The sequence below is a fragment of the Microchirus variegatus genome (genome assembly GCF_963457635.1).
Source record: "Microchirus variegatus genome assembly, chromosome: 7".
In the NCBI taxonomy this organism is placed as follows: Eukaryota; Metazoa; Chordata; class Actinopteri; order Pleuronectiformes; family Soleidae; genus Microchirus; species Microchirus variegatus.
The window spans coordinates 15,472,074-15,484,290 of NC_139808.1; the positions used below are offsets into that span (position 1 = coordinate 15,472,074).

The following is a 12,217-nucleotide window of genomic DNA, read 5'->3' on the forward strand; positions in this document are numbered from 1 at the left end:
AATTTTAATTCAAGGAGGTGAAACATTTGTGAAACAAATAAGTTGCTGTATCTGTCATTGTCTCCCATTGGGCTGTGACACTGATGATAAAGATACTTAGATCATTGTTTTTCATGATTGGAAAAAAAATAAAATTATTGGAATTGCTTTATATTGTGACTGTAACTGTGCAACGTTTGCTGCCTCTTGGCCAGTTCTCCCTTGAAAAAGAGGTTTTTAATCTGAATGGGATTTTCCTGGTAAAATAAAGGTTTAAAAAAAAAGAAGAAAAATGCTAAAGACTGGGACAGTTAGTCATAGAAGAACATCATATCTCCTCCTGTGGCTGCAGTGTGCATTCCATCATATGTGGCTTTCCTGCTCAGCCTGACTGTTTCCCTGTTCATGTTCTGCTGTTCATCTGGAGCCAGAACCTCCCAATCAACCCATAAAATTCCACCACTAAAGTCCTACCTACAACCTGGCCATGGTGAAGTGTCAGCCTAACTGTATCTCACCCAGACATTGAATTTATCCTCCTGTGTCACTTGTCCCCCGCTTATCTGCCCTTTGCTACACTTGAAACATCTCAGGGCCATAAATTATGACATGAGTGCTGACTTTTATACTTAAACACCAGGAGCCTCCTCACAAAACTGGACTATAATCACATTTTGAAAAGCGAAAAAAGTGAGGTTGAGGAGGTAAGAGAAGATGGGGTCTGTGAAATAGATTGCTTTACATTTAGAGTGGTATGCAAAAGTTTGGGTACCCATGTAAATTTTCATGATTTTCCTTTATAAATCATTGGTTGTTTGGACAATAAATTTCAGTTAAAGCGGACCTAGACTGGAAGTTCCAATTAAAGCTGTTTTTTTGGTGTGTATCTGCGTCATTACCTCGTTTATGAAGCCCTGAAGGTTCGAAACAAACAGTTCAGCCACTGCTGAGAACGCTTTGATGTATTGTAATGTCGGGCTTAGCGCGATCTCTGAAAAAAACCCTTCTGGTGATGTATCCATTTCTCCTGAACAGCGGATCCACTCAGCTCATTGCTGAGATACATGCCCCTCATAAGAAAACAGTGTATGAATATGGTTGCCTATAGCTGGATTATAATTCAGAAATCCACAACATTGCTTAACGGTCATATCCCACCTCAAATTAAACTAGATTAAAAAAAATAAAATAAAAAAAGCACACCCTCTACTCATGGTCTCTTTAATTTCAAAGGAAGTGAAGTGTGTGGAAAAGTTCCCACATCTCTCATTTTAGTTTATGGTAACATATGAGCTCCTTTCTTCTCAAAATGTTTAGAATCACTGGTTAACGTTAGACGTCTGCAGAAAAGTCTCAAGAAATGAAAAATGTGAAAAAGCTAACTCTGCTCAATAGATGCATTTGGTGCATTGTGAAAGTCTAAACAAGGCCGCCTTTAAGATGTAGAGAAAAATGTCTCTAAAAGTACTGTACATTGCAAGCAGAACTGTGGATAAATGTTAACAACATTTTTAGTGCACGGCACAGAGCAATGGTGTGCTTGCCCATGTCACTAATGAAATCAAGCAGCATTGCGGCCTTTACAACCCATGTTGAGATTTGCAGTGTGTAACAAATTGAGGGCGAGAGCCACCATAGTTCAAGGTCACCCATGGGAAAAAAGGACAGATCGGAGGACGAGTCCTCCATTTGTCACACTGCAAGTGTTTTCTTCTTCTTTTTTGTGTGTTCATGCATCAAGTTTATGTGGGATTTTCATTTGAGTAGTAAGCCTCTGCTTCACAACGGGAACATGCACATCCATTTTGACTGCTGTAAAAAGGCACACCATCCTCCACCTTGAATTGCTTGTTCTTCTTCTTCAAGTTGTCATTGATGGAACAATGGCAGGGCGTGTAATCTGTACAACTGAGTATGGTGAGTGAACAAGAAACAGGTGTGAATAGTTGGGGCATGTCTATTTATCACTGGGGCAAAAAGCAATTAAAGTATTTTTTTTTAAAATAAAATTGGATGTGATAAATAAAAAAGAATACAAACACATGACCAGAGACAGATGTGACATTAGGGTCATAACAAGCAACCCATAATGAAAAATATGAACAGTTGATGACTATTATCCATATTGTTTTGGATCTGAAATATGTTTCTTTATACTGTAAATCAAGTTGACCTTGATCTCTGGCGATACATCATAGTTATTAACTAAATGTCTTAATATCAATTTGACATACATCTCCTTTATGATGCATTTCGGCATTCCTCTTAAGGTCATGTTTCCTGTTATTGTGAAACCTCTCCTCTTGTCATATAAGCTGTGTTCCCCTCTGTGCCAGTTTGTCTCTGTACCTCAACGTCTAACGGTTCAGCCGTAGTTATTCCTTGTGATCCGTTTTGCTGTTTTTGTGAATTATTGCCATTTTTTCTGACTTTGCCTTGCCCTTTTGAATTTTTTTTTTTTTGAATTTGAACCATTTAAAGTACACTTTAAAATGTGTCACACTGCAGAGCTGGCCTTTCTGACCTCATAGAAATATACAATGTGCCTGAAATGTAGCACATTACTACCAAGGGACACTGATTTTTTGAATCAGCTTGAACTGGTTAAACTATATCAAAGCAGCTGCAAAGTGTATGAACCTTGAGATATCACGCTTGCAAATGAATAGCTATTAAAGTAAAACAAAATACCCAGTAAAAGACTTGTGTCACGTTAGAGTAACAGTCTGTCAGCCTCAGCATGAGACCCTAAAAGAAACAGACAGACGTGTTGATGAATTGTCATTCAGATGTGAGAGAGTGCAGGAGCCACAGAGGATTGATCCAGCCTCTACTCGGAGATAGACTGACACCACGTTAAACTTTCTGCCTGCTGAAAGAATCATGATCCTCCCAGTCAAATCTCTGTCTCACAGCTCTCTCTCCAAAGGAGGATCATTATTCTGATCTAACAAAAGATTTTAACACCACAGAAGCTTTGGGGGCTGTAGCTTCTGTTTTCCAACAGATTTGAAGTATTACTTTAAGACCATGCTGGAAGCAAAACATATCACTGCTGATGTTGGTCTGTCAGTCAAAAAAAATAAATATCCTTTTCCAATTAAAGTAAAAAAAAAAAAAAGGAGCTATGACGAATATTAATATTATTAAAAGTAACCTTTTATGCAATATAATGTGAAGTTGATTGAAGTTAGTCTGCATGAAAAAAAAATTTGAAATAAAAAAATTTAATTCATAACTGCTGTGGTCTCAAACCTCTCACCCCACAAACATGTAGAGAATCAACCTCCGCTGCTTTGAACCCCACAACAGTGTGCATGTGAGTGTGTGTAACCACTGGAGGAGCTCTGCCCCGTCTCCTCCATTGCACTGTAAAACACACATGCAATTGTTGCTTTTCAGTTAAGATGTGCTTGCCCTTGCACGCTGTTGATATTCGCGGGTTGTGTCCTTGGGCTTTACAGTAAATAAAAGCCGACATTACGATCTGAGCAGCACACCTATTGCATCGATTAAAACCTTTTTTATTAGAGTCTTCTGTAGGATCAGCCATCTGTGAGCAACAAGGACGTCTGCATTTTACAGAAGACTTTGTGTGTATTGAAACACCACAGGAGTCTATTCAGTATTCAGTAAAAGTTTAAACAAAGGAGAATCTGTGACCGTGCACGCACGCATACATATCACGTCTCCACGTTTCCTCCAGTTGCATGGAAAGTGTTTGAGTGTTTTAAAGCTGCAGCCTCAAATTAAAGGAAAACGATACAATCTCTGTGCATCATTCATAGTTTTTAAATCCTAGCTTGAAGGTTGCGAAGCTTCAGGATGAGATTTAGCCAATGCCAGTTCAATGACTCCCATTTATAAAATCTAAATGCATTTAAATGTTGAGATTACAGGGGGGCATGTGAACATTCAGATGAAGCAAAACTTCCTTTATAGTTATCAACTAAATATTATTTTAGTAGTCTGGCATAAAGATAACGTTTAATTCAGAAATATGGGATCTATAACCAGCAGAGGTCCTTATTAATTATATTTTATTAATAATAATTGTATTATTGTGCAGCATATTCACAATTCCTCCTCTGCACATAACCAAACCCTCTCATGACCATCACATAGCAGGTCTCGCTACCATCTAGACCTGCTCTTACACTTTTGCTGCTATCCTTCTGTCACACATCACTCGTCTCCTCTCACTCCACCTTCATATTTATGGATTTTTTTGAGAAAGGGGTTCTGATGGTCAAGAAAAATTAATTAGTTGATTTGAGCTGCTGTTGATGTTGCTCTACTGCTGTAGAGAGAGCAGTATAGAGTGATGGGGATAATCAGATACTCCCATGAACCCTGGACCATGCACACACACATGTAAAGCATGCCAGTACAGTAATTTTAGACATTTAGTTCAGTTTTGTCTCATGGGACCGGATGATATTTTCCTCCAGCCCTCTCTTTCAATCGGCATCATTGTCCCCTATACACTCCTGTTATGACATCTAAAAAACAAACAACTGGGACCGAATATAAGTTACACATGAAATACAATTAAATAATTGAGTTCATTTGTGTGGGAGTGTCATTTTTGTGAGGCAGAGTTGCAGTGTTTGCACATGAGAATCTGCTGTAGCTTTAAACAGAGAGCTGACATGAGGCTGCAGGGTCTGCCGTGTTTTGATGTGTGTCAACACATAACATGGCAGGACGCCTGCAGTGTGTGTGTGTGTATGCTTACATACATGAAACGCACGTTTTTACAGACTGGACCTGTACCATCTAAAGTGACAGAATGATGGTGAACGTGTTCCCAATATATATCTTTGTATGGCATTACACTACCGTGTATGACATGTGAAGGTTATAAGGTGGAGATGACTACATTATACAGTGTATTACATTTAAATACTCACATTTAAAGTATGTAACTTCTGCCACAGAGAAGGTGAAAATCTCTCATATTTACATTTACAGGTTTACATAATGTTGCTTATTTGGGGAATTATCGATTGCTTAAAGGGGAAGTAAGTAGTTTATAGTGCCATCTAGAGGAGAGGCTGAAATTTACAACAAAGACCTGCTGCTCTGCTCACCCCCTCCCTTCCCTGAGTGCTATACGGTATCCGCAGCTGGTCAAATGTCGTCCTCATCGTCTTTCTCTGTGTCAGCAGATGAGGTTCGTGAGGCGAGGGAGAGGGCGAGCTACCGCGGCCGTAGCAGACGAAGCGGAGAGAGAGGAGGCGGGACTTCCGCTACAAGTAAAGAGACGCTTGATTTGTTCTCTCGCGTTTGTCCTTACAGGTTCCGGTAGAAACATGGCGTCTCGCTGCTAACAGTGGCAATGCAACCACGGCCCGCGACCGTGTTATTTTACATGACTTTTTGAAACACTACGAAAATGAAACAAAAACTATTATACAGCGACTAGACAATGCAGGAGCACATAATATGTATAAAAAAGTGGATTTTGGGTAATATAAACCCATAAATACTACATAGTGTCCCTTTAAAGCCCCAGTGTGTAACTTCTGCCGCACGGAAGATGAAAAGTATTGCAATGTATCATAGTTCTATAATAAAATTTCTCTGTAAATCCTATCACAAGCCTTTTATCTAGAAAGCATCAAATCATCCTTAAATGGAGAAATGCACACTCCCATAGGTGTAGAGTTTGAATTAAATTGGTTATTGTTTAAATCAAATAGTTAAGAAATGATGATTCATTGTAAAATTATTCCAAGAGAAACACATGGGTGGCGCGGGGGGGGGGGGGGGGGGGGTATGTTTTAAATGGTCCTTGACAGACAAAAAAAATGAGAGTCGTTTTTGTTCTAGGGCAGAATTCTCGACAGTGAAATTGGGGCTGCTTTGTCTAATGTGGATCTATTTTGGGGTCATTATGAGCTCGAGGACCCCCTGGAGAGAGCACGGCTCTATTATTACCTGTTATTATGGGACACGTTCCTGTTCTGTGAGTGCGCTCTGTCGCCGGCGCTAGGATCCAGAGGAATGCCTTCTCATCTCTCTCTCTCTCTCTCTCTCTCTCGCTCTCCCTCTCTGTTTTAAAGTCTCTGCCAGACTTGGGCTCACACGCGTTACTTCCTGGATGGATGGTGGAACGGGAAGCATGCTGCATCTCTCTAACACCAACACCACCACCACCACCACCGCCGCAGCCGCCGCTGACACCAACACCTACATCACCGACTCTCCCATCCTCTGTGTGGCCGACGAGCGCTCTCTCCACTGCCGCTGCCGCATGAGCGTCGAGGCGCTGCTGTGTGGACCGTCCGTCGCTGCTGTAGTCTCTGCCTAACCCACTTTCTCCCCCCTTCCATTCGCTGCTGCTGCTGCTGCACACAAACGCTGGTCCTTCACCATCACCAACACCACCAGTAACTGAGTGTTATGCTGATGTCCAGGAATATCGGCGGGACTTTGGGACCGAAAGTCTATTTATTGGACCTCTAACTACATCTACACCGTGCTCAGTCTCGGTCTCCACCGCGTCCCCAGCGCAGCTCTTTACGCAGCGAAGGCGCCGCTGATTTGACCGAAAAAAAAAGGGGGGAAAAGGAGGAGAGAGGGGAAAAACTCATCAGTTGTTGCTGCTTCCTGTTTGTATGTCGAATTGCATATTTGCCTACAATGTGGAGACTACTACGTTCGTGCTCTTGCTGCTGGTGGATTTTCTCTCTGGTTTTGTCAGCCTCCGTGTTCATCTGGGCCGATTGTCATCCTGGTAAGTTTCATCCCCGACAAGTCTCTGTGTCCTGTTTTTGTCTTTGACTAAATAGCACATCGGGGACCCATTGTCGGGGAGGGGGGGGACGCATCTCTTATGTGCTGTTCGAGAAAAAAAAAACACCCAAGTCCACTGATTTGATAAACTCTCACCGGTCACCGGCAAATTGGCTTGACCGTTTGGCTTGACGCGCGTTATCCGGCACAGGCACGTAGACTGGAAACTGCCTGGGACACAAGAGGCAGTGAGTGAAATGATGCTGGTGGCCTGTTTAAACCCCATTATATCCACTCCAAGCACAAGTTCATCATCCTTTTTCCACCTGTTTTCTATATTTGTGGGAAATGTAAGGTGCAAGGGCATGAGGGGACTGGACGTATCTCTTTTTTTTTTGGAGAGGACTGGATGGGGAAGACTGGCAGTCGGGTCGTATGGGATGTATGGGTAGATAAAACATGGGGGAGATGTGATGCGTTGTCAGCCGCCGGCGCGGACGCCAAAGCCGTTATCTCACTGCCTGAAGCAAGACAGCAGGGCTGTGAAGCCTTCTTCTCTCTCTCTTTCTCTCTCTCTCTCTCTCTCTCTCACACACACACACACACAAACAAATGCAGTTAAATCTCAAATTTGTTCCAAAGGCGAAATCAGACCTCATGTCAGTTGGATTGTGAAGGAGATCCATGCAGGGGGGTCCACAGAAAACAAGGTCTGACACTACATACCCATGTGGTTATGCTACACTTTTAGTTTTGGATTTGGAATAAAAAGAAAGAAACAAGAAAAAGAAAAAAACTGTCCTCCATGCATACTTTAAAAAGAAGAAAAAGGGACAAACATCTGCCTAAGTTATATAACAGAACTCCTATTTCCCGCATTCATTTTGCAACGCTCTGCTCCAATTATAGCAAACTTAAAAACCACTGAGACCAGGCACTAACACACAAGGTCCAAATTGCACTGTTTTTCAACAATCATGTTATCCATATCTTTTTTTTTTTTTTTCAAAAAGGTAATTCTGAAATTGCAAACAATCAAATTTGAGCTTGAGAAAATACGTCCATGTAAGCTTGAGGATTATGTGTCTTGATCATTTTAACCGGAACTCCAACCCCAAACACTCCAGAGTTACGGATCTCTAACTCTACCGAGTACAAAATAGATCGGAGGTAGCTTTCTGCACAGGTGCTGTCGCCTGATATGAATACTTTCAAAATTAAAAACGATTTATTAGAGGTTTGATGATGAGAACAAAAAGTCAATAGCATGTAATGTATTACCGAACATCTGTATGACGGCTCAGTCAATGGAGAAAATGTGACTCAGTGCTTTCATACGATCCATAAACTCACAAAAAAGAAATGGAAAAAGGAGGAATGACAAAGAGGACAATAGTAAAATTAAACCATTCACACTATGACAGAACATTCCCGCCGACGAATGTCTAAATGCTGTCCTGATTTTTTATTTATTACCCGGATCAACATTGCAACCGATCAAGGGAACAAAACATGCTTCACTAACTGTCATTATAGAAGTGCATTAATTTCTCCACTACACCCTCAGGTGTATCACTGGCCCATAAATGGCCCCAAAACTCTCTCCACACGAGGAGCTGCTCTGCTGAAGAAATTCATCAAAGCTTCAGTCAGTTGTCTATAGCTATGACATATTATGCACAGACCCAGTTAATCAGACAGTATTAGCCTAGTTTTCAGCTCACGGAGATTAGCTCTTATATGTCTTGTGCATTTTAAACAGTGTCAGGAAACACACATAATGTGTGTGTGTGTGTGTGTGTGCGCGAGAGAGAGTGAGAGAGAAGCAGCTAATTAAAAAAAAGGATGACCTACTGACCAGTGAACACAGTCGCTGCTTTTACAAATCAGTACAAGGAGTCATGTGCTGTTAGGACTGACTTTCATTCTTTTTTTATTATATTTTAATTGAGCTCTTTTATAGACATTCCCTTTTTTTTTTTTTTTTTTTTTTTTTTGCCGTGCCCCTTCCTTCACTTCATTTTTCATCTTGCATTCCATCTGATCTCAAATCTGGAGAGAAATCAAATCAAGCGAGCCCAGAAGCAAAACGGTGCGCGCGGCGGTGAGCGATGGATGGCACTGATGGATATATGGAGGGAGAGATAGGGTTGATGGATGCGATTATAGAATTTTTCCATGTCTGTGCATGTAGACTTGAGGATTGTTTGTATTATTGAAAATTAAGCCTCTCGATATTATATGAACAGATCACGTAACTGCCCACAAATTAAACTAAATTCTTACAACCTCAGAAGCAGGCAAAAGTGCTTGGAAGACAATACTGTAACACACCCAATAGCAAAAGCTTTACAAAGGTCAAAAATAGAAAGAAGAAGAGGCGTACAGTATAGAATAATTAAAAAAAAAGACTGCCTGCTGTGACAAGAAATAGGAAAGGGAGGTGGAAATGAAATGACAAGTCAAAATCATTAGCATGTCACTTTGTCGTCTGACAGATAAGAAATCGATACAGAAAATGTAGAGATGTTGGGAAAATCGATCGCAAGTGAAGTAGAACCTGTGCATATAGGAAACTGACAGACAGATGGATGAATGATATTCACTTGGCAGTTTGTGATGCTTTACTGACACGATGCATGTCTGGGGAAGTGAGCGTTGTTGCCGAAGGGCAAATCCACGGCTCAGACCTTGTACATTGATAACACCGTCACCCCCACTCACACCCTCACCCTACACACACACACACACACACACCCACACTCCCACCCTCTCTCTCTCTCTCTTACTCTACTTGACCCGGTCATTCACAGCCCTCTCTGCCCTCGGCTCTGCTGCATGTTTTCATGATGCCGGGCTCTGAGCAAGCTCAAGGTGGATGGTTCATGTTGAATGGCTGGTGACTGATGTAGAAACAGAGATGAGTGTGCTTCTCTCTTGGTGGGTATCATCATCCGCTGGCTCTCTGTGCCGCTCTCCTTACCTCCAGCACCCTCTTTTTTTCTATTAATAAGGCTCTTAGCTGGGAAATTGGCATGGAAAGGCAAGATCGGTTTTCCTAATATAGAAAAAACACCCCCCCCCCCCCCCCCACACACACACCCAAAGATAAAATGAAATCTAACAATTTAGTTTTAAGCTAATTTTAGTGTAAAAGCGTAAAAATTATCATGCTGGGAATCATACTGAAAACAAGCCAAACTAAATTGTGATGAAATATGCAAATACTAACAGTATATTCACCCTGTAACTGCGTCCTCATCAATTATTTTAATAAAAACCAAATCTGCAATATTAGGAGAATATCCATGTGTGGCATGGAATCATGTTATTTTCAGTCCTTTTAATGGATATAGAGCAATGATAATCGCCTTTTGTGATAGATGAATGTTAGAGTCGGCATATGTCTTTTCTGTGAAACGCCTGTCACTCACACCACGTGCGTATGGCGCTATTCTTTTCTTTTGACGAAAAATACGCACGTAGTTAATTCAAATATGTCGGTTTTGTTAGAGAAAGGCATCAGAGAAAGACAGCAGTGATTCCTCTCCTCTCATGTATGTGCTGTTTTCGTATTTGTCTGCATATTCTTCAAGCAGACATCTCATCATCGCTGCTGACGTGGCTCCCCGTGATTTTCTCAGCCGGGAGTCTGCGTATCTCGCAATTACAGCCTTAGCTCCGACCTGCCGTTTTTGGAAGGCCGTTGGCAACGGTTTTAGCCTCTGAGCTTATTCTGGAGCTCACCTTCAATTTTGCGCTGCATAGAAACACTTCGACTCTAAGTCGAGTGCTGCTACAATTACAGGAAGTTTGTTCTACGCTGCTGAGTCTGCACAACTGACCTGCTGCCCCCTGTGGTTGTCCATGTAATGGACGGTTAACAGCCACTAAAAAACATGTGTCTTTTCGCGGGGATGAGCAGCACTGAATTCACCACGGGGCATCTGCTGGCTGACATAAAGCATCACTATTCCCTTTCCATCTGTGGCGTGCGTGTGGTGTCAGTGTTGAAGCATCGCACCCCCGTCACCGCTCGGTATTTCAGCCCTGGGTCAAGCAAAGACGCAGGAGAGAGTGAAAGAGACAGAAAGAGAGAAAAACTGAAGGGGACAAGAAAGGAAAGAGATGTTTGGCCTCCAATCTGTCACTTTTTGCTGTGAAGAAATGAATGGGCGCTGTTGCTCCTGGGCTGGGAGGAAAAAAAAAAAATAGCTCACCATTGCTTGAGCTAGCACATCATTTCACCTCCACCAAATCCTCACACCCTGCCTTTAATATATCTCTGTTTTCTCCCATCTACCTGTGTCCCTTTTCTCCCATTTTGCTTTTAAACTCACCCTCCTCTGCTCTCATTGTGCACCATAATGGCTCCTTTAACTATTAAGCAGGCCACTATGTCGTGAACCTTTTCTTTTGGCTTTTGCGTGTTGCAGTGATACGGGGGAAAGGTTGACATTTAGGGAGGGAATTGGATATGCTTCGTGGCCCTCAATCGCCAACATTATCACCATCGTCATCATCTCAGTGCTCAGCGGGCTATTATCTGGCCTTCACTGTGGTCAGAAAAACGCTGCAGATGCCAGCTCAGGTCACTTTATCAGTCCGCTCAGAGCCCGTCAACACCACCCCCATAATAGATATATTAAAAGATACCGTGTGTGCGCACACATTTCTATATTAATGTGCATGTATGATGCAGACGGGGAGGGACGAGTTGGTATCAGGCAGTTATCTATTTCAGATGCCGTGTTGGTAGCAGTCGGCATGTGGCTGCATGAGAGAAAGAGAGACTGTGAGCCAGATAAAGAGATTAAAAAAAGCAGTTGTTTTTTTTATTCCACTATTGATTTTTTTTACTGGGAAATGGTGCTGTTTTGCCGCACTAAGAAGGAACTAAAGATAGATAGATCTGATAATGAAAGCAATAGTAATGGTGATATTGTGTGCAGTGGTGCTAATGATATCTCAAGAACACAAAGCGAGGAGCTGAGGATGGAGCATCATTCTGTTTCCCGATCAGTATTTCTGCTCAGCTGAGTGTGTTGCTTATTAATCTGTTTCTCATCATTTTTCTTATTATTTTATATTATTTATTTATTTATTTTTTAAATCCCCCATGCATCTCATGAACTTGTGGCCCCACAAGTGCAGCATACCAGTAGAGAATTCTGGGAGAGATGGAGCCGTCTCGTCTCCATCTCTGCAATTTACTGGGCTGATGGAAATAAGGCATGCACTTCAACAGTTACAAGGGTTTCGTGTTTTTATTCTACCCTTCCTTATCCATTGTTCCACCTCACTGTTTTAATCATGTCCCCTGCCTGCTAATTTGGAGAAGAGGAGGGGGCGCTCTCCTATCATTTTCTGCAAGACGCTTTCCCGAAAGTCGGCTCAGTCAAGCCTGTAAGAACTGCTTTCCACCCGCACCGCCGGCCCACCTTCTCTTCACAATTTCTCACTCGGTTCATTCTGCTTTGCTAAGGCCTGTTTGCTT

General features: G+C 42.0%; 1 protein-coding gene across 1 annotated transcript in view; it reads left to right on the forward strand.

The window, feature by feature from the left end:
* Positions 1-6,627: 6,627 nt before the first annotated feature.
* The window catches only part of LOC310929584 (receptor-type tyrosine-protein phosphatase gamma-like), a gene marked incomplete at its 5' end in the record, with an annotated part of 392,250 nt that continues 386,660 nt past the window's right edge, over positions 6,628-12,217 (forward strand). The window contains one exon of the mRNA XM_083892388.1: positions 6,628-6,721. Coding sequence (XP_083748514.1) covers positions 6,628-6,721 — 94 coding nt within the window. The remainder of the gene's footprint in view (positions 6,722-12,217) is intronic.